Raw genomic sequence first — 24,373 nt, 5'->3', positions numbered from 1 at the left:
GTGCGATTTAAAAATATTTTTATTTCATCAAATAGTAATGCATACCTTCCCCCTTCTTGAATTCATTTAAGCCTAACGATTCAATTTTATGGTATATTTTTTTTTCTTCTGCCTTATTTAGTGAATATCTGAACACGAAGAAGTAAGAATCAAATTATTATATCCAAAAAAATTAAAAACATGTGCACTAATTAAATTTAATTCTTAATTAATTAAGGAAGAAGTAAAGTGGAAGTGGCTTATGTGATAAAAAAGTCTTTAATAGTTAATATAAGAAAATAAAAACAAAAAATAGAATAAAGGAAGTAATAATGGTGATGTCATTGTACAGAACATTAAAGACTGGCACTTTGAAGAAACGCCGGGAATCAAGGTCAGTAATTAAAGTGAATTTAAGGATGTCATCTTGTTATAAAATTAGAATTTAGACATCATTTAGTGTAAAAATAATTTCATTAATTGCTACTGTAAATGAAGAAAGTTATAGGCTTTCAGGCATTCGATTTCTGATTTTCTAATTTTTTCGTTATGCTGCGTTGGAATGCATTTGCAGTTTGGAAAGAAAAAAACTTGCATTTTACGGACTATTGACTAATTATGATGTATCGCACTTGCTTCTTCTGTTAGTTTATTAATTGAAGTTTGTCTGGTTATTGACTTTTAACTGCGAAATCAGAATGGAGTGAAAGGAGACTTTTAAAACTTTAAAGTTAGTGAAAAAAACATGATTAAGAAAATAACGATCGAAAAATATTTGAAAAATAACTGTCAAAAAATATTTGAATTTTCAGAATCAAATTTTGAACTTTTTCTGTACGAAAATTTAAAATTTAACGGTCAAAGTTGAACATAATGAATCCTTGATTAAAGATTATTCTTAGTAATTCAATTGATTATTGGATGCTGTTCTAAACGACCCATCTAGCATATACGCAAGCATGTTATATCTAAAAATAGGAAAGACCCTCGAAACTGCAGCAATTGTGAAATTTAAAGCCCAAAAAAAACTAATGCTTGAGTAATTCTTCATTCAATAACTTCTCTTGCCTTTCAAAACTCACTGCCTTGTTGTAAAATGCGATCAGTTGTTGGTAAACTTAATAATTTTTCTCAAATGTTTCACAATCAATTAAAAAAAAATTGTTGAAAAAAAGCTGTAATCAACAACAAATTGATGACATTTGTTCCATTGTTAATTCGCCTGATCAGAATGAATATTGTAAAGCTTTTTATATTAAGGTGTGTGACGCAGTTAATATTTTTATATTGTCTTCCCTTACACGATTCGATTTTGAGATGTGTAAAATGTGGAAGATTCGTTTATTGTTTTTATGTCCATGAATTTTAACCATGACTCCTACACGATATAACACCTTAATTCATAAAGTGCTGTGAACAACATAATATATTAAAATATCAAATCATGAAAAGAATCCCAAATCGAGCAATGTGCATAAGCACGATGAAATTTTTGGGACCAAAATATGTCACTGTAAATTATAATTTTGTGCATGTTATGACCACTTGTAGTGATTCTTCTAAATTATGATCATTGCTTCTGAAATAAATTCCTTTTGATTCATAAAACAGATTAAAAGGAATTTTGATATTCAAAACTGGTGCAGCACAGAATATTCATGAATTTTTAATGTTCCATAACTTTTATCATCATTTTTATGGAATGTTGTTAGCTAAGGTCGCTCATTTTGTTGAATTCAGATGTTTAAATGCAAGACATTCATATTTGTTTAGTTTAAGACAGTTAAAGTGGGGAATTTTGACTTAAAATTGAAGAATTTTCTAAATAAAAATTTAACGGTTTTCAAATATTCGAAACAATACTGAACTGAACGAAAACGAACATGAACTAATGAACAGTAAACATTTGAATTTTAAACTTCCGTTAGATTTTCGATAATTTAAATTGCAAGCAGAATTAAATTAACAACAAAACTTTATTATCATCAACAGCAGTCTTAAATCTCATCGGTAGCTATTTCACACTCTACTTGACTAAGCACTCAAATAAATATTGATTCTTGCTCAATTCTCCTTTTTCGTTAATTGAATTGTTAATTAAAAGTCAATGTTTGCTTAGAAGAACTAACATAATGCGTCTTACTGCTGTACAAAAAATCTAACTCCTTGCATGCTCCTCGAAAAAAAATATCAAATTTCAAATAAAACAGCGACACAGCTAGAATCGTCCATACATGAATATTTTTAACTTTAATGATGTAATCAAAGACTATGACGATGTCCAAAAATAACATCAGCATCAACTATGATGAAATCTCTCTGTAAACAATCAATATTTACCATCAATTGTATGCTTGCTATTTCCGATTCTTAAACGTCCATATTAAGTAGTCACAAAAATCCCCTAATAAACATTTTGTTTAATGACATCATATACCGGCTTCCAAATATGAATCAGCAATCATTCTTTCTGATCCTGACATATTTGACATTATCTTATATTAAATTAACATTTCAGGTCAAAGTGACTTTTAATTGAAGATTATTTTCTGAAGCCTTGTTGGTCTTGTGATTTATCATGATGCAGACTGACTTTTAGATCCTATTATACTGTTTCTAGTCATATACTCATTAGATATCTAAATCAGTGGCCATTTATTATTGAAACTTTATGTGTTGGTTGATGATGAATGATAAATTGTACATGATGTGATGAATTTTGTTATTATGTGGACGAAGATTAGGATGTGTTGATGATTCTTTGATGGGAAGGAAGATATGATTGTTTTCTGATATTTCTGGGAAGTTTTATTGACTGGATAGTTAAAGATTTAGTGAAATTGGAATTGAATTTTAGATTTTCAGTGAATTTGTCAAAGTAAACATTGCTTTGATCAAGTAAAGATTGAAATTATTATTCAAGGTCACTGAGATCGATGACTTTACAAGAGGAATCTTGATTTGTCCTTGTTTAATTTCATGCTAACGTTCTTATGAGATTAAGATTCTGAATTTTAATGTTCAACATTGTTTCGACAGATTTACTTACTTAATTTCTCAAGCAACTCAACAGTCTGAACTCAAGTCAACTTCAATATCTAAAGCACATTAAATAACTCATTCAGCAATAAGTCATTGACACTTTAGTGTTCCAAAAAATTCTACAAATTTTATTTTCCAATCACTTCCTCTATTGCAGTCATTTGTATTCATAACATTAGTGTCAAAATAAATTTTCCTCACCTAATTTTCAACCATAAATTTTGTGGTAAATCACAATGTTAAGCTGCTCTATTTTGACATCAATTTTTTTCTATCTTTTGAATTCACACTTTGACTTGAATTAATAATTGAGGCATGTAATATGAAATAAACGATACCTGACATAATACCTATGCCTTATATCACTTGAGGTCATTTCACACATCATCGGAATATCTAATCAATGTCTGTAGGTACGGTACATTTATGTACATACGATTTAATGCTATACATGCGAAAATAAAAATTGTTTCATCATAAAACGTTTAAAATAATAACATTTGGATGCAGGGATGAGATTTTAGAGGAACTTTGAAGATTTGGAAAGAAAATCTTAAGCTTTTTGACAAAATTCGGTTTTTTGGACACAATTTAGCTTTTTGACAAAGTTAAGCTTTTTGACAAAAATTAAGCTTTTTGAACAAATTAAGCTTTTTGACAAACTTATTTATTTTGACAAAATTAAGCTTTTTGACAAACTTATTTATTTTGACAAAATTAAGCTTTTTGACGTAAAATTGAACTTTTTGACAAATTTTTGAGACTTTTGGACATTTTGAAAAAACTCAATTTTATGACCAATTTCCAAAATTATCCATCCAACAACTCTGCATGCAAACATGAAAAGCGCACAAAATATGAAAAACTCTTGTGGAAAAAGTATCAATTGAAGAGCAAGAAAATGTTGTGTATTGGAGCAGCAAAGTAAGTGTAACTCGAACATACAACAAAACACACGAATCGCATTAATACAAATACAAAAACAACAAGCATTAGTAAAAAGAAAGGCAAAGAAAAAATAAAAGAGTTGGACTAAAGATGTGAGAATATACAAACAGTTCAATTTTCTTTCAGTTCACTCGTGGTTTCTGTCGCGTAAAGACATAATAAAACAAGATATATTTTATTCAATTGCTTAAAAAAATTATTAAGCTAGTGAATTAGGAATTTTTGTGATGCGTGATAAAGATTCAATCGAAGTGTGCATTGATTTTTTTGACATAAAAATTAAATTGAATTCATTATAAATAAATATCGTGATAAGAGAGTATATCCAATAAATATTAGCAAAAAGGCAAAAAGAAAGTCAGCATAGAAAGAAAAAGTGGTTAGTGTAGAAAAAGAAGTGCAATGAATTGATAGAAAATATATAAAATTAAAATCCACTTTCTCAATAAGTTTGCTAATAATAATAAAGTGAAACAAAAAGCCTGTTCAAGTCCAGTATTGGATGTATCATGATAATTGTAATAAACAAGTATTATTATAAAATGCAACACATAGAAGACGATGTTATAAAGTTTTAGTGCCTAAACATTATAAGTGACTTAAAGTTTAAGAGATATGTACGTTGTTCTTGACTTCCTTAATATTTAATCCATTTTACAATCTCTGACAATTTCTGGATGTCAAAATCATAGTATATGACATAATGAGCCTTATAAGGAACTGTGATTTGATAATTTTATTAATGCCGCCTACAAATGGATGAAGAGTGGCTCTTGCATCAAGTCTTAATTAAAGAAATACTATTATTACTGTAATTGTATTTTTTTCTCTTCTTTTAGTTCCTCGATTACGCAAAATTGTATAAAATTCCCATTCATTCATAATAGCTATCAAGTTCATTTGATGCAAATTCGTTTCAAAGTCATTGCTGGTATTTTACAGACATGAATGACTAAGGCGCTGTTTATTTTTTTTGTTTGTAATTAAAGATCAGTTGATTTAGAGCTTTATTGACTACTTGCTTGATGTTTGTATGACATTTTACTGTATTATTGTGAGTGTGGCAAGCTGGAAATTGACACTTGTGAATCATCGAATAAGATAAAGTTGAATGATTGTGTATCTTTAGATCAGGCCGACTGGAAGACTTTAAGTTGATTCCTGGATGTGAATTCCTTCCTGAATCACACAAAGGTCAATCATTCATGATTTTCAAACCATAAAAACAAGAATCAGCAGACTTAAATTGTCTGAAATTCCATAAAATGGATGTAAATAGCTGTAAACATCTTTATCGGAAGATATTGAGGTTAAAAACCTCATTTTTGATCGATGATTATTTACTTAAGTTCCGACTAGATTCAGTCATGGGCATTTAAGTAATGCATCATCCAAGACAATCTACATATCTATCAATAGCATCTCAGGAAACAAGATCGTAATGTCTGCCATAAGTCTCACAGGAATTACAAATGAAATTAACAAGTTTAAGATTATCTTTCAAGAATTGTCTGTTAATTTAAATTCTGTACTTAAGACTTACTAGTCATTTTAATTACTTTTGCTGATTCTATTTTTAATATATTCCAAGTCCAATAACTCTGTCACATACTCACACTGGTAGTGTGCGAATAAGCCGCTCATTTGCAGTAATAATTTCAATCCTACACATGAGATGTAGAATATTAAAACACACTTGATGCAGTTTTAAAAGTGAATTTTACTGAGTTAAAATGATGTGAAAATATTTTTTTCGGAAATGCCTTTGTAATTAAGTTAAGACCTTAAATTGAATCAGTTTTAGTAAGGCAATTAGTGACAAAATTGGTGTGTTTACTTCTTTTGGATTTGTTGTTATAAACTGCATCTGTTTATGGTTAGAGATATGTTGTGATTCATAGCTGGATATGAAGTTTATCAAACTTTATGTTTCTTATTATTATTGCCAATAAGCAGTAGAACAGCTTGAAGTTGAATTAATTCCAATTTTCCTAACAAAAGCTTACTTTAATTTGAGATCCAGTCAAAATCCAGTTAAGAATTCTAATTAAATATGAAAAATCAATCCACATCCAGTTCAAAAAGTACTTATCATCACGTCATATCATTCAAAAATGACCATTTCTCCTGCTCACAGCACTTCCTCAATTAAAACAAACTTTTTTTCATAATCAATCGCATTTAATTGCCTTTGTTTTAATTGATCCATTGAAGCTTCCATTAATAATTGATAAACTAATTAACTCCAATCAGTTATGAAAGGCTGATGAGTTCCGTGGTTAAAATATCAACAGGTTATAAGTCAGTCAGTCAATCAGCTTCAACAAATTCATTTCATTTTTTCGAAATTCATTGAAAAAAAGTGATGAACTCACGATTCCAGCAAGCCATGCACAATTTCAAGTCAATTTAAAACTTACCTCTTAGCTTGACTTGTGCTGAAACTTTTACTTAATTCTAATTCTCTATGCATAATGTCAAGGTCTAAAAAAAATTGTACATCAAGGTAGAATTCATGATGTAATACAATCATCAGCATCAACTTTATAGAGATTGGAGTAACAGCCATCACGCTTGAATCAAATTCATTTACGATCTATATTTGTTCTGCTAGTATAACTGACTTATTGTATATTTCAATCTCTTTTCTTATAGTCTCGGTCCGCCAGATACAAAAATAAAAGATTTGAGTCTGCCAGTTGATAATAGCACAATAAGCAGTAGCACAACAATTAATAATAATAGTAGTAGTAATAATAGCAGCGACATGGTGTCAAGACGAAAAATATTGTCTCGTTCGCGTGATGATCTTAATATGGATGCGCCATTTGTGCAAGTTGAGGAAGACGTTTGGTATCAAAAGGAAAAGCTATTCAGGGTAAGTTAATATTATAATCATGTGATAAAAGTAGGAAATAAATACTACGTAAAAGAGTTCAATGGACGTCTGAATTTTTGAATTGAATGAAAACAAAAAGTGCTATTTTTCATCATGAAGAGGAAACAACACAGTCGAGTTAAAGATATTATAACATAATAATAAGAGCAAAACACAGCAAAGAGCGAGAGAAAGAAAAATTGTAAAATTATTAGGGGGCTCGTTCATAAATGATAATTTTGAAGTTCATTCAAAAACCGTTACACAAAAATTCAAAATTTGCATAAAAATTTCAAATTTTCCGTTATTTAACGGTCATTCAATTCAAAAATATTTTGGGAAATTTGGAAATTTTGGTCAATTTAACATCAAATTCAATTACATCTTAAGATTGTTACTGATCATATATATTTAAGACATCATTTGCGAACGACCTCCCCATAAATTTTATTAGTATCGCACTGATACATATGAGTTGGATGAGAAAGTTTTCATTTTCTTTTATTTACAATAAGAAATACATAAAAAAAAATGGGAAGATAAAAACATGATTTAATTGAAGAAAAATTTCACATAAATTACATGACAAACTTTATAGTTATTAATTGCTATTTGAGGATTTGAATTGATTCCAGGTGGTCGTCAATTTGGGTTGAAACAGTTGTCAATTGTGGATTCATATTTGATTGATTTTTTAGTATTCTAGTATTGAGGATCGAGGATGTTTTGTAAAAAGTATCAAACAGTACTTGAAATCGACTTGAATTTTATATGAAGAGTCGTCTAGAGTCGATTCCAATCCATGTAATTTTAGGTCAATTTTGAATCCTTTACTGCCGCAGTAAAGTAAGCCACTCTGCATAATCCATGGAATCCCTTAGAGATTGTCTGATGTTGGCTGTATCGCTGGCTTCCACTTGGGTTGCTTGATCTGGCTCTGTCGTTGACTACCACTTGAATATTTATTAGCAACCCTCCAACAAAGTCCACATTAACCTAAGAAAATGTCTCTTTCTGTCACTAACTCTTCCTCCTATCCAAACCATCCAACGAAAGTCATTGATGATGATGACTACATATCCGCAAATTTTTTTTTTTATGAATTATATCCAATATATTCCTATCACGTGAATCTGTCATTATTCATTTAAAAATTTTCACGTTGCTAAAATTATGGCACTTGGTGATGGCGATGGAGATGATTATTGAGGTGATACTTTAACAGCATGAGCTATTAAAAATCGGAATTGTAATTTTTTGGCATCCGTAGAGAGATAGAAAGGAAAGTGCGAGAAATAATACTTGAGGGTTATTTGTATGAATGCAGAAATTTTTTTATGCTGCATAACATTTGAAAGTTATTATGGATATGTGACCGAGGGAGCAATTAGTGATTTGGTTGGATGATGTCCATCTGTGTAATTACTAGAGATTACAGACATAACCTCAAAAAATATAAATCTAACCACAATTTATGGCTGCGGTCTGGTTTGTTGGAATTATGGTTTGGACATCATTCAGCAGTTGTCCAGCAGCTCTAGAATCAGGAAACAATACATCCTAAAACTCCCAATCATAGTCAGCAACCAAACCATCAAGTACAGCATAACTTTAAATGCATAATTACTCATGTCAAAATCCAAAAAAAACACAAAGTGTCTAACAACTAAAAGCTTCAATTTCATTTTCGATCAATTGCAATTGAAATTTACAAAGATTTTGAAACTTCCACTTAACGTAGTTCACTTTTCATGCAATTGTTAAAATTTCATTTTTTTTCGGTAATTTACTTAATTGATCTTTATTAAAAGTGAAAACTCCGTTTAACGATGTTGCTTTACATTCAATAAGCTTGAAATACCATTTATTTATTAAATAATCAGTGCATTTATGTCGATTGAAAAAAAGGATTACTAAACTTTCGATCGAGTTAATTAATGTTTGAGTGGTGTTTATGGATTTTTGAGAATATTCGCAATTTTGCAAAGTTATGGAGTGTTAATATTTAGATCATGTGGAATCGAGTCAATTTAAATTGATTTGTTGAGAATATACTAACGGTTGTTTTATATTTGAAATGTATGCAAGTTGAATTTGTTTTTTTTCCCCTTTTATAGTTGTTAGTCCCCTTCATATAATTATTTAGTTTGTTTCTAATCACTGAAGAATAAACATCGTTGTTATTAACTTAGATCCATTCGGAGTCTTTAATTAAACTTATTGATAAATAAGCATTGCTGATTCACATTTCAAGAAGACTTTTCAATACAAAATCTAAGTTAACTTCGAAATTTGAAATCGAAAATTGCAAATCTGATCAAATTAATTAATCAATTCCGATTTCTTCAATAGAATCCAAATCAAGTTTACATCCTCGAATCCATAAATCTGACAAAATTAATCAAAAGGAACATCTTAGCAATATTAACAATGCAAATTCATCGAAACAAATCGAAATTTCTTAGCAGATTTTTTTAAAAATTTCTCTAATGCATAATTGATGAGTTGAATGGAAACAAAAAGCAGCTGTTGTTTCACAAAATTTCTTCGGAATTGTCTTGACATAAACAAAATTAGCTAAATATGGATGTAATCATTAATTTCGTTCATCATTTCCATAAATTTTCGATAGGCTTTAATTTGACACTTGCTATTTCTCAAATTGATGAAAAATTTGACATGTCGCTGAGGATATTGAAGATGTTTGATTGTTCCTTATCCTAACAGACATAAAGCAAGCTCAGGAATGTCATCACTTTACCATGATCATTGTCTGATCAGGTTTGATTGCCTTCATGCAAAACTATTTGTTTTGCTAAATAGGAAGGAAGTCTAAATGTTTGAATTTCAATATTTATGGTGACAAATTGCTTTTCTGGTATAAATTATCGATGCTGCATATTTCAAATGTTTGGAAATTGAACATTTCTCGATATTTATCGTGCATACGGCAGAAAGTAGCCGGATACACACATGTTTCAAATCACTATATTGTGTCTTGTTCCTGAATACTTTCTTTTTCATGACATTCTTGATTTATGTTGTTGAGATATATTGAAATTTAAGGAACTTATTGCTATATGGATTAGTGATAGTACGTCTTTAGTTGATGCCTTAGGTACCTAAAGTAATAAGGAATCCGGACAACAGTGAAGGCACCTTTATGGACTTTTGGAATCCAAAGTCCTCCCAACTCTGCTCGAGTTAGATAAATGAAGAAGGACTGCCAAAGAGAAGCAGCTACCATTTGGTATTAAAAGAACATTGTCGGAACCTCCTTCATTTGTATCACTTGCGTCTCTAACCTCAAATATGCTTAATTTCTATTCAATCTACCTCAAACCCAATCCTTTTGTTAAGATAAAGACATTATCACCAAAAATTCATTTCCTACATCCAAAAACAGTCATTTTTTTCCTAATTTCTCTCTTGTCATTATACAGCCACAATAGGATTAATATATGCGAGATAGGCAGAAAAACATGAAATTTCTGCATGTTTCCGGTAGATAAAAACTGATTAAGCGATTTTTCATCTCGTCTTCACAACTCATTGCGCAATTTGTATTATTGCATCATGTATTTATGACACTTGGTTCCAATGAATGGGAAGCAACGACTTTTTGTTATGAGAAATGTGACAGTGAAGTGCAATAAAGTAACAGAAAAGAAGCATTTACAAGATTCGGAAGATGATGATGATGATGATGCTGTTTATTATGCAATTGAAAATGTCTCTATTCAAAGCAAAAAAAGTCCAGCATGTAGCAGAAAAACTAGAAATTCCATTTAAAAATGATAGTAAAAGTGGTTTAGCCAGCATGATAGCTTTCGATTAAAAAATCTGAACGTCGTAATGTAGATCCATTAAAATGAAAACTTACGGACATCATATAAAAGAAATATCCGCACGTCTGCAACTGTGCATGAATTTGCGGTAGCCAAATTCCAAAAAAAATGAGTTTAAATGTGTCTTGTAGTGACTGTAATCATAATATATGGAAGGGTAATTTTTCATGATCATTAAACGTTATGAATAGCATCTTCGTTAAAAGATGTTATGACTCTATTTATGTATAGTAAAGTTTGATGAGATTTAAAAGAGCACCAAAGAAAGAAACAAATCAAAATTGCCAACTAATTCAGGTTTTGAAGAGATGTATCTATAACATTGGTGGGCAACTTGTGAGTCGCGGTACACCATGGTGTGGGGGTGGGGCGTAGCCAGAATGCATATCATGCCTCCAATGCCCCCCCTGGCTTCATTCCATGCGACAATCCGTCAAAAATGTCATGAACCGTACACCATGTGCGGTTTCAGTCGAAGCTTACTAAGTTGTCCCACAAAGATTAACAGGTTGCACACCACTGATCTACAGCATATGATTCGTTTACATATATTGCAAATTATGATTGATGAATGTGAAATAAATAATAAAAAATTACATGCATTATGGATATACAATCCATCATCATCTTTCACATTCACGTTTGAAAAAAACGTTTTTTTGAACCTTAAAGACTTTTTAAAAAAATCGTTGGAATGTCTGCCTGTCTAACTGTTCTCAAGCTTTATCCGATAGATTATTGGAACCGACAACCAGTATCTTTTGTATAAAATCATTAATAATTGACATTAGAGTATTTATGTCAATTTTGAAATTATTATTTTTTGTAGACTTTTGAAGTCATGTATCTACATGACATGTGGAAATGGAATCAATATTGTTTTATGAAATATATGGGAAATTAGAGCAAGCTATGTGCTTCAAAAAAATGTGAATTATAGACATACCTAATATGTCGATACAAAAATATTGAAATGGACAGCTTTTAACAAATTTGAATTTATGTATTTACGTAGTAATGGACTATGTAGATGTGATTGATTTGATTTGAGTTGCAGATATGGAATTTGAATAGAATTTGGTCTAGAAATGAAGTTTAAGTTGTCTGACCGTACCTTTTTAAGAAGTTTGAGGTTATCTTAAGTTATATCTAGCTTATACTTGAATAGCATAGCTGCTTCGCTGGATTGATGAGAAGTCTTGAAGTTGCCCTGACTAAAGTCTTGCGATTCGTCGTATTGTGTTGCTCCGCATAGTTAAGTCCAGGTTACTTACTTCGCTGGTCGTACAGATCAACAGTTATCAAAGGTCTCCATCAGATGACGCTTATAGCTGGCTTTTGTTTGCCAATTACCAATTCCAAATGCAACACTGTCTCCTTCCAAAAGTTCTTTGGTCTTCTAAGAGCTTATTGTCATTTTAAAACTTCCAGACATCCCATTCAAACCTAATATCCACCAAAAACCAACGATTTAACCTCAAAATTACTCAATTTATTAGCCGAAGACACTAAAACATCATCAAATCTTCTCACATGCCCTGAATAAGCAATCCATTAACTCTCTTCATGCCACATAATTTATCAAATTAACGAACCCATTCTAAAGTATCTTCGTCTCAGCCCTAAATTTATAACAAATTAGTGTCTCAATAAATCTTCAAACAAAAACAAAAAGCCGATCTAGATATTGCGCAAATGTCATTTGTAGACAATTTGTTTAACATAATGAAATGAACATTTTGAATGTTAATGATAGTCCAAAATGAAATGAAATTTACCTTACATAATACTATTTTGCATGTCGTATTATAAAACAATTAAATTGCAATATCTTAACCTTTCATTTAAATTATTATCCAGCATATAAATCGCCTTACTTTCAGTTTTTATTTCTCTCTCTGCTGTCATTGTTGATTTGCATTTGTTTGTTTTTCTATGGCTTGCATTAAGAACCTAAATTTGTTCCACAGACGTCAAAAAGAAATTTAATGAACAAGATATGGAGCAAAAGAAATTATATAGCCAATTAAGTAACCGACTGAAAACGAAAGTAATGGAAGGTAAAAGACCTACAAAAGAGAAGCATAAAAAGAAGAAAAATGACAAAGAGTAGAGTTAAAAATATATACAGCTTTTATGAATGAAGACAAAAGAAATGAGAGAAAAGACGTAAAAATTTCTTTACTATAAACCGCGAGAGCTGCTCATTTAGGTATTTTTTGAGTCGTAAACAGAGTTGCTGCTTTGGTAATGGCTTAAAATCTATTGATTCGTGTTTAAAATTGCAATTTCTGATGTTTTCAATTTGAGAATAACTTTAAAAGTTCAAAAAAGTTCCAGTAATTTGATGCTTCGATGTATTTCAATGTCTGTTGATAGATGACAAGCTTTCCAATGTTTATTTTCAACAAATAAACACTTAATACAGATGTTAACACTTTAAAATCACTAACTTAATATTGTGAACAAAGGGTTAGAAACTATTTAAGGGGAAAAACAACTCCAAAAGGGGTAATCAACTACTTTCTCAGATAATTCAAATTTAAAATGACGGTTGAAACCTAAAATTGCTCAAAACTTGAATCTCCAACTTCATTTTACTCAATTAAGACTTAATTTTTGGTCAAATTTCCTCTATCTCAGGTAAATATCCAGACAACAAATGAGACCACAATAACAAAATAAGAAATCATGGAAATTGTAAACTTAAAAGCCTTTTTTCATGAATGGAATAATTGAACGTAGATCATCATCATCAATTCCCATATTATTTTTTTGTCGGACATTCTTCTTCTTTTTTTGTTCATGTCTGCTTAACAATCCACAAAAAAAAGAAGAGATGAATGAATATTGGATTTAACTTTAAAAGTATATACTCATGCCATTCAACTTACTTTTATTTTGACTACTTTAAATGACGAGTGACTAATTCAATTCCAAAAAAATTTCTTTATTTTTATCCAACAATAGGAACATGTTCAGGAAGTTTTAGATAAGTGGACACAAATAGACGATGAGATATGGGCTAAAGTAATTGTCTTTGAAAGAAATCGTCGGGTAGCTAAAGCATATGCCCGCACACCAGTACTCACGATTAATGGATCTGATGATGGCTTCGATGGTATGAGGTAAGTCTAATTGCAATTAGTCGTAAGAAACCCTAATGCGCATTAATGTGATTAATATGTGAAGCTATTCCGATACACGGTGATGATTTTTTCACACAATTCTTGATATTATCTATTCAAAAAAACAGATTTTCTGAAGGTTTTTCACACCGGTCTGTCCGTTATGGCAGTAGCATCATGTTTATGGAAGCTACAAAAGTCATTATTGTTTCACAAAACTGTCATTTCATTACCAGTTTTTCTCTCTTCCCTGTTGAATATTCATCAGATATTTTCATGGATATTCAATTTTCTATCATGACGTAGGAGTTTATCTTACTCATTAATCATTAACTTCCGACATTAATGCTGCATTCTTATTCGATACAATTTTTTTCTTCTTCTTCTCCTCATTAAACATCTCATCGTTTATCATTAATGGGCAATTACGATCATGAAAGGTAAATATAAACGTGTACAGAAAGTGAAATGTTATTGATGGATTTTGTGTGGTGTGCCAATAGATCATTTGGATAATATTCGTATTTAAGGGGATTATGGTTTTTCTCGATGTCAATAGGTTCTCGAGATCGAGATCTAGGCATCCTTAGATATTTATGCAAAGGGTGTGAAACTAATCAATCCCATGTTTATTCATTTGGATCATTTCGATTAGTTGTGCACCCTTGATCTTAGAAATCGTCTCGATTTCGAGATGATTCAAAAGTTTAAGTCATCGCTTCTCTAACTTTGGTTCAAGACATATTTGATAGTTAAACTCAGAATTTTTTAGTGTTAAAAATCATTTAAAACTAGTCAGGTTCAAAAATTTTGAAAATTTAAATCGGTAGTAAGTCGCAAAATTCTTGAGGTAATTCACGAGAACTATAATGAAACAACCAAATTTACACTAGATATGTGGTTTTCTAAGTTGCATCAACATATTCCTTACTTACTTCCTGAAACCATGCTCTGACCTGGAGTCTAGGTTGCTACAACATGCTTTTCATTTCCATTACTCTATTGCTGGCCAAATCACAAAGCTTGTACAAATTCTCAGTTTTGACATCTAACTGACATTCCTTCATTACTGTCCTGCTCTTGAAGCACCAGGACGCCTAATCCTTGTGGATACCAACCAAGCGCAACATAAAGGGAAAGACAATCCTTGTAGCTCAACAGTGATCCATAGCCTTCTTCAGACGCCGCCTAAAACTGGCTCAATTGCTTGCTTCCTCCTTCCAATTGCCAATATCAAATGCAATACTGTCTCTATCGATAGCTTCCTTCCATGAGATCCTAATGATCGCCATTAGATATAAAACTATCCCCAAAATCCAATAGAGCAGCACAGGTCCATCAGCACACCTTTCACAAATAATAACTCCAATTACCATTCCACAATGCCCTTGTTAAGGTTTAGTTCAATAACTAAGCCAATAGTATGATAATATCAAGTATTAAATCAATCAAAATAAAAGTTAATTGTAATACGGTATATGTAAAAGAAATATATTACGTGATGTAAGCATGATTTCTCCATAAATTACATTTAAATCATAAAATGTACTGTAATTGACTTGATATGCTGCAAGAATAGATATTCCTTCATATTTTTATTGTTGTTGTCGATAGATGGATACACTCATATGATAAATATTCACATACATTTGCATTAATTTAGTTTTCATCGCATTTTATGCATACCAGTACGCTTCATAGTGACTTTCACTCTCGTTTACTACGTTTGTGTCTATCTATGCTTACTATGTGTATATGTATAAACTTGCTTGCTCCATAAATGTACATAACGATGTTTTTTTTAATATCGCAATAACGAGATATTGCAGCAAGTATTCAATTATGCTTATTTCCATCTCTTCCTTTCAATTTTTACAGAATTGGCTTGTGCGGTTTTGATAATCCAATGCGGGATCAAAAAACAGATGAATTAAAACGTCATATTGGACAGGTGAGATTATGTTGTCGATTTTGTTAATTTTTGAGGTTAATCTGCTTATGGGTATGTTAGGTAGTTGATCATTTCCCCATTAACAGTGTCTGATCAAGCTGAGAGTTAATCACAAATTGTAGCAAATATTTTCCGTAATTACATTTTGTAATCTATAGCATGAACCGGCAAATCAATAATTATTTGATTACAGTTCTTAATCTTGGGAAAGTAAATGTATTTTGGCAATTGTTATCGCATGATTGAACAAGTCGTAAGACTTTCGGGTATTTTTGTGGATTATGTGTCTCTAAATTGCACAATTTTGTTAGATTATAAAGGAACTAAAGTCATAAGTCGTTTAGTGAGTAGAAGTGGCTCGGTGGCGGAATGGTTAAGTACTTCGGTACCTAATCATTGCAACACCGACCTTGGGATCATTGGTTCGAGACTCGGCAGGAGTCTGATGAAGTGGAATTCAGCTCACAGCCTCAATTTTGTAGACTACATGCAGTAATGCTTATCAATTGAGTGGATTTGGTCCCATTGTAGACTGTAGATCTACAGAGGTATGTCCGCATCCTCACTCCTTAACCCTGAAATGCCTTAGCCGCGGATATTTTGAACTGTTCTAAGCCAGTTCTAATATTATTTCCCATTCATTAGGATAGCTCTCATTAGAATCTGTTACAATATCTTAATATTCAATTCGTCTTACATTAAGTCAATCAATCTATTGAATAGAGCTTCTGGACTTTGATATGACGCCTAATTATTAATTATGGATCAACCTTATTCTATTCTATATGATTTTTCTATTTTATATTACAAAAAAATCATATATTGAGAATAATAAGATCCGTGTAGCACAAAAAGGCACAATTGTGGTATCATGCATAGTAAACCAGTAGGTGGAACACACCCATGACGAGAACTCAATTGTGTAACTTTGCTTCTTTCATAAGATTTGCTATGAGAAAATAAAAAGTTTCTAATCTAACTTGCCTTTTATGGACAAGATAATAATATATCAAGAAGCTATGCAATTTGTCATGGGTTTGATGTTGTATGTGCAGGTAAGAAATATTGTAGCCATTAATTTTAAAGGACACAAAATTTGTTCGACCTTTTCAATCCAAATCAATAATCCCAAAGATTCATAACCTTAATGCAGTGGTGGGCACTACGATACACCATAGTGGTGATCCTCGTCCGGAGCCGAAAAAACCAAATTTAATTAATGACAGTTCCAAACTGATTTGGCGGCACATTTGTGTAGTACGGCGTAGACATTGCTCATCACTACCTTAATGACTGATCAAAGCAATCCATTCATTTGAATTTAATCCGCTGACTGATAAGCAGTCCTAATAAATAACATTGGTACCTTAATCGCTCCATTATTCGTTTCAATAAGTACCTTTGGATTATAAGTCACAGATTAATACGTAAATAATGAATTAAAATAATTATAAAAAGATTAAGAAGATATAAGCTTCTCATTCAAGTTGGCTGCTGTTGATGTTGTTTCTTAGAAAACATAATTGGTTGAAATTTAATATACATCCATAAAAACACACGAAAATATTAATAATAATTTTATTTTTTGTGGCTTCTTTTTTCCCATCATGTCAAAAAATAATAATATTAATTTTGAACTCAGCACAGAAAATTAATTAGGCAAGAAAAGACCAGTAAATATTCCCATAATATAATTAAATTAATCAAATATGAGTGCTTGTGTTGTGTAAGTTAAATCTCTTGTGTTGTGGTCAGAGATGAGTTTACTGGGCTGGTTAATGGCTAAAATGACGAGATTGTCGTTTGTTAATTCTATGTGGAATAAACAGAAGGTATTAAGGTGTTCTATGAAGACTTAATTAAGGGATCTCATTACGATACGCTTAATCATCACGTTATTATACTGAAATGGTAAATAAATTGACATTTTCCCAAGCTAATTTGGAATTGATTCGTCAATTTGCTAGGATTTTACAACTATTCAGTATCGCCGGTTTCCTTAACCCCTTTCCCTCAAAAGTAAATGCACCCTTTCCTCAAAATATAAATATTTCTGGGTTTTTCACTAGTTGAGATTGTTTCTGCTAGAGTAAGGTCTCTGAAGTCGAATGGCAATGCATCAAGCTTAATTTTTCTAACCATGATCACATGCGAAAACGTGGGTTCGATTCCAAACAAAACCCCTTCTTTCAATAATTTAGATTCAATAGAATTAAGAGTGTATCTAGTGTATCCAGTCAGTGTCGAATCCAGTTGGGGTCGTATCCAGTTATGGTCGTATCCAGTCAGGGTTGCATCCAATCAGGGTGGTTATATCCAGTCAGGGTTGTATCCAGTCAGTGTCGAATCTAGTCAGGGCCGTATTCAGTCAGGGTTGTATCCAGTCAGTGTCGAATCTAGTCAGGGCCGTATTCAGTCAGGGTTGTATCCAGTCAGTGTCGAATCTAGTCAGGGTCGTATTTGACCACAAACTCCTTCTTCATATTTGAAACAAATTCTTCACCTTGATGGGGTTTAGCCTCATCCCTCTAAAATTTGGATAGAGTATTCTCCTGTCTAGGTGGTTTTTGTCACGAAATTCCCAATTTTTTGATCAAAATTCATCAATTTACTAGGGTTTAAGCCCTCCTTTCCCACACAAATTTCCAAAAAGTCGATCCAAAAATGAATCATAAAATGCTCATGACATTGCACTGCCCAATATATGAAGACATTACTAGTAAACCTTTTGACATCCACATATCACCCAATGCCTGTATTTGGAAGCCTTTATTTCATTTCTTAGTCCGTATCATATCATTAGCTTTTGTTTTACTTATGCTTTCAACAATGGATTAAAACGGCATGAAATATGACCACTCTATAGAGTCGATACAGAAATGAGTGATGTTGGTGTTATGAATGTCTAAACAACTTAATACAATCAATAGTATAAAGTTAATAGACTATAAGAGAATTTTGAAAATTTTAATAACACAAACGAGTTATGTCTATGCACTAACGCGGTTGTAGATTTAAAAATGTTGATATGAAAGAAATCAAGAACAAGGTCGAATATTGTCAGGTGAATGGGCAATTTAAATGACTACCTAAATGTTGTTTCCTATGCTCATTTATGCTTTTATTTCTGATTAATGTGACTTGTAGACTTTAGATAAAATTATACAGCATGTTGTAAAGATTTATAACAAATGTTTGAATCGTCCACAATTACTGATAAAGGTCGTGATAATGAAAATGAAAATTGAAGGTCTGAGAAAATGCTCATTGACTTGCTGCTGATGATGATGTTATGTTAATATTATTAAATAACATAAAGCCATATAAAAAATAATAATGTAGTTGTAAAGTAAAACTTAACGGAACAACTTTTCCATGCTCGTGCACATCTTCTACCAATATTTTTACATACATACGATGATCGTAATCGTAAAGCAGAGTGAAAACCTGATTTTTTCGGAATTTCTCACACTTTCGTTTTCGTTTCATTGAAAATAAACACAAAAATGAACTTGAAATATTTTTTAATTTTCCTGTGATTGCATTTAAAGTACTTTAAAGTTACTACATAAAGGTGCGGTGAAGAAGAAAGACAAATATCATTTTGTATAATTAATGGATATGCTTAATGATTGAATATGAATTAATCAACAATTTTTTATATTTATTAACTCATCAAACTCCAATTAATATCATTTAAGTATTTAATTTCAACATTTATGATTTAATTACGTCGTTTTTACATCAGTTGTTCTCAAACTATGAGATCATATCCAGTAAGTTAACTGGAAACGGAATGTAGAGTTGATTGTTAAGATTCTGATGGAATTTTAAATATGTAATTTAGTACTTTAGGATTTAATTTGATGTTTATCTACTTCTTACTTCATCTTAATCTTAGATTTTATCTATCTTAAGGCGCTAGCACTTGATATCATTGTTTATCACTTAAATGCTCATTGAATTAATATTAATTAAGAGTTCCAAGCGGATTTAAATATTCACAACAATGTTTATTCTTCGAAGTTCAAAAATTGACCAAATTTTTGCATCAAATAAGGTCTTCAACTATGTACAATAAATAATATTCAAATCTCAAATGAACGTTAAGTTCAATTTCGATTCCAAATTGAGAAGTCATGAATCTAAGTATGCATTGTGTCGTTAATCCACCATGGATGTAACATTTCAATTTATACCAATCAAAAATCATTACCAGAAGCGTTTAAAATCCTCAACTTAGCTCCCAAACTAATGAATCATCTTCGCAATTCCATCGCTTAAATACTTTATTTATGTCCCATCCATGAACTTTATAATTAACTTTATTCCATGTAGAACAGAGTAAAACAAATTTATATTCACATTAAAGCTTAAAAAATTGGCCGTAAAATTAATTCTTCAATTTATTAGAAATTAAATAATAATTAAGCCATCATTCAAACGTACCTGGATTAATAAATTTATGTATTTTAATGCCACATCGGTGCATACATGTTATGAATTCAAATGATCATAATAAGCACGTGTACTTTACGTACAAATTGCATTAAAGCGTAATTTCCTTGAAGAGAATAAAGGCGCTGCAATAATTTACACTTCATGACATTTATACTTAATATTAATGCTTGAGTCCGCAGTCATTTAGAATTAATAACGTTTAAATTTTGAGAGATATAAACTTTTTCTTCACAATTTTTAATTCTAAATGACACAATAAATTTCATTAGACGTAGAGAAAAACGGATGTGTAGTCAAGACGTGCTTTGTATGATCTCATTGAGACTTAATCATCGCTTTATTTCACACGAGTGTTTTTGTCTACTGACTTCTAAACACTTTTTTTATATTCGCAATTTTTGCTTGTTGCTAATGAAAATAAAAGTCGATTTTTATGTTAAATTAATGACAATAAATCCGATTTACAGATGGACATGAAAAAAATAAAGAATTTAAATGAATATTAAATGTCATCAAAATTGGGGTCGATCACTTATGACGTCTTACTCATGACAAGTTCCACAAATGTTAGATTTATAGCTGGACATATGGTTCTGATTTTGCTAGACAAGTCAAAGTGGCTCGATAGCGTAGTGGTTTCGTTCTTCGGATTTTAATAATTACACATCGACCCAGCGGTCATAGGTTCAAGACTCGGCATGATCAATTTTTCTCATGTCCTTTTTTGAATCATTTGCACTGGAAATGCGATTTACAGTCTTCCTTTGAAGACTACGGGTCTCCTTTGAATGAACATTAATGCCTGTAGCGTCTTTTGAAGGCTAATGCTTGTAGTTTTCAAAGGAGTGATTCAGATGGCTTACAACCTCCCTTTGAAGACTACAGGCAGTAATGTCATCAAAGGAGTATTTCAGATCACAACTTAATGAACTGTAGGTTTAGGTTCCCTTCACTAGTTAAACTGTCATTAGCACTTAGACACACATAAAGAGAAGCTCTGTATATTTTGGTCCTGAATAGCTTCATCTAGAATGAACTTTGTGTTTGACTAGAGTCAGAGACTTAAAAATCAAATTTTCCCTGTCCATCCATAATGATCAATTCCCAAACATACCGAAAACAATTAATCATGATTGATAATAATTAAATTTTACTTTATCAGGGTGTGAAGCTCAAAATGGATGACAATGGAAACATTCTAGCAAGACGATACTCAAAAAGCAACATCTACGTAAAAGGAGCATCAAATTCAAATGATGAGACAGCAATTGGAACAGAAATTCTTAAATCACCATCTCAATGTTTAGAGATTGAGAAGGTCATGAAAATTTTTGATATGAAAAAATTTCAATCAAATGTTAGTCGTGAATTGAGTCGTTCATATCCAGACAGACGACGTCTTGAGACACAATGCATGTCAGTATTGGCATTTGTCAAATCTGAAAATGATGTTTTAGATTGTCCTATTTGGGTTTTAATAATCAACGTCGTTGCCATGGACATGCTTAAAAGTAAATTGCCTCCAGGTGAGCATGATGAAATTATTTTCTTGTGCTGTATATCAATCGGTTTCATTTTACTTAAATAATAATAAACTTTATGCACATTGAATTGTAAAAAATTTTGTTTTTTGCCTGACTTGCTTGCGAAAACAAAAAGGCACAAAAAATATTGAAAATCATTATGGGAAAGTTTTTTTTGCGTAGTTGTTGCTATGAATATTAAGCGTGCCTTTTTGTATCTTACAAAATAATAATAATAACAATTAATTCCGTTACAATAAAACAGTTCATCGACAATTTGATATGCGGAATCGTCCAAGAATTCCAGTTCCCGATGAAGATCCATACAGTTTAGCTGGTAATGAGATTGATAGTTCAGGATCATCAGGTTTTGGTGCATCAGGCATCTATGGACGTGTTCCACGTGATCAAATGGTAATGCAATCATCACAATATCCACCATTAAGACGCGAGAAGCCGCCAAAATTGCCACCACGCGGCGATAATTTATATGGACTTCACGAAACTCACAGTGCATTGAAAGTAAGTGTGATGTGTAGCATACAGTAATGTAATGTAATCCTTGTACTCTATTTCTTTTTAGCCTGATTATGATGAAATTGACGATGATGAAATACGCGTCAAGCTAGTCTCAAGAAGTAAATCGGATAAGAACAACAACAACAACAACAATAATAGCAACAATAAAAATCAAAGGAAATACGGTAAACAGATCATTTGATACGTTTCGTAATTTGTAATGCAATCAGCTTTCAATGACTTTATAGTCACTTCTTCTCGTGTTCAAACGAAACAGTGCGACAAGGCAGAATTTTCTATTCAATTCTTTCATAGATCACGAATTATTTGTAGTTCAAGATTTACTTCTTTTATTCCTGAACAGAACAATGATGGTAGACAAAAAAAAAAGTGAAAAGTTTAAGACCTTCGGTTGTAATGTAATAGAAATAAACATCAGCAGTAGAAGTTGCGAAAGTGCCTTTTAAGCGTGCCTTTAAACTTTCCTTTTATTTGAATCTCATTAATATTCTGGTATTTATTTCATGTATAGATGATCCATACTATTGCGGTTTGCGTGCTCGAGTACCGAATTTTGCAAAGGAAAAGGTATCACGTAAGACAAGTCGTGCAAATGAAGAGATTTATGTCAGCAATAGTCGTAATTTAAATAGAATTTCACGCGATCCAGTGATTAAAAGACGTTCAATTGCACATATGGATAGACATCAGCCAACATTCTCATCATTATATCAATTAAATCAAATTAATGATCCTAGATCAAGTTTATATCAAAGACTTCATCATCATTCACATAATCTGATGTCACCAATGAGACAATATGGCATGTGGCATGCACGAAGTTATGAAAGTGGAATAGGTGAGGCTGCTTATAATCTCTTTGGATGATTTATTTATTTACTTATTGACATTACAGATTCAGAATTTGTTGAATCACCTTATCATATGTATGGACGATTGCCAACACCATCATCGAGAGGTGGATCACGCGGTTATGTCTCATCAGCATCGAGAATGTATATTGGTGATTGGGAATAGTTGATGATTTGATAATTGATTTTCTACAGATTCCCGTATAATTATTTTTAATAAGATTTCTTTTGCAATAAATGATTTTAAATGAGAGGGGGTCCCATATTATGAATATTTGGCATATCTGGTTAATTGATATATAGGGATGAGAATCACTGCCTTAAGCCTTGCTAGGCATATATTATTGATCTAGTTACCTAAACTAATATTGCTATGGATAACTTAGGATATCTCCTATTATTACCCTGGAGCACCAGATCATGCCCTAGTGCAGTGTTGTCTAAATTGTTTGGAACGGCTCAATTGAGATCGCTTTTAGGTACCTTAGTTGCTCTACTGCACCATGAAAGCATGTTCTTTGCCAGTTAGGATTACCATCAAGTTGTGTCGCTGTCCAAAAAAGTGTAGACAACACTGGCCTAAGTAATACCAAGCAACTAGCTGAATTTTAATTAAATATCTTCAAATCATAAATTTCTCAAAAAATTTTCACTATGTTACCCCCCTCAAATTTTACATAAAACTTTGTTTCATTGTCTAATAAACCAAAGAAAGTCAAAAAAAAAAAGTTTTTCTGTGAGGATAAAGTCTCATCACAATGTTTTTGTACATCATACGATGAAATTATAATTGATATTATATATACAATAACATAAGTCACTTACCACTAGCGCAAAGTACTTCCATTATTATTTTTTTTCATGATATTCTTAATGATATTTAGCCATTTATATTTTTTATCAGCATCAATTTTTCTCTTATTTTATTTTTTTTTGTCTGCATCCGACTTGAGGACATTCTGTACTTTATTACTATCCATAGATAATCGTAAGCACAAAAGCTTCTTGCATGTATAATTGTATAATTTTTTATATGAAAATAAAAATTATATTTTACGATAAAAATGTAAATTAAAGTATTTTAATTGACTTGGTCAATGATTTTTAATTCCATTGCAGCAGAGGTGGGCAACCTGTGTGCTGCGGTACACTAGTGTGGCATGATCCGTTTGGCGTTTGCTGTTTTGGTCGAGGCTTACCACCAAGATGTGTACATATGCTTGA

The 24,373-nt window shown here is 31.5% G+C and overlaps 1 protein-coding gene across 1 annotated transcript; it reads left to right on the top strand.

Annotated features, from left to right (window-relative positions):
• The first annotated feature begins 75 nt into the window (after positions 1 to 75).
• Positions 76 to 24,152, top strand: LOC139092377 (uncharacterized). Its single transcript, XM_070642731.1, has 9 exons — positions 76 to 373; positions 6,625 to 6,847; positions 13,666 to 13,823; positions 15,702 to 15,774; positions 21,398 to 21,761; positions 22,024 to 22,280; positions 22,342 to 22,462; positions 22,810 to 23,136; positions 23,194 to 24,152. Exons 1-9 carry the CDS (start codon positions 312 to 314, stop codon positions 23,313 to 23,315), a joined length of 1,707 nt encoding a protein of 568 aa, XP_070498832.1. The 5' UTR covers positions 76 to 311; the 3' UTR covers positions 23,316 to 24,152.
• Positions 24,153 to 24,373: the final 221 nt, after the last annotated feature.

This window comes from Chironomus tepperi, unplaced genomic scaffold (assembly GCF_022539635.2).
Source record: "Chironomus tepperi strain 1889 unplaced genomic scaffold, CSIRO-AGI_Ctep_v1 contig_298, whole genome shotgun sequence".
Classification (NCBI taxonomy): Eukaryota; Metazoa; Arthropoda; class Insecta; order Diptera; family Chironomidae; genus Chironomus; species Chironomus tepperi.
This window is presented reverse-complemented; position numbering and strand designations above follow the sequence as displayed.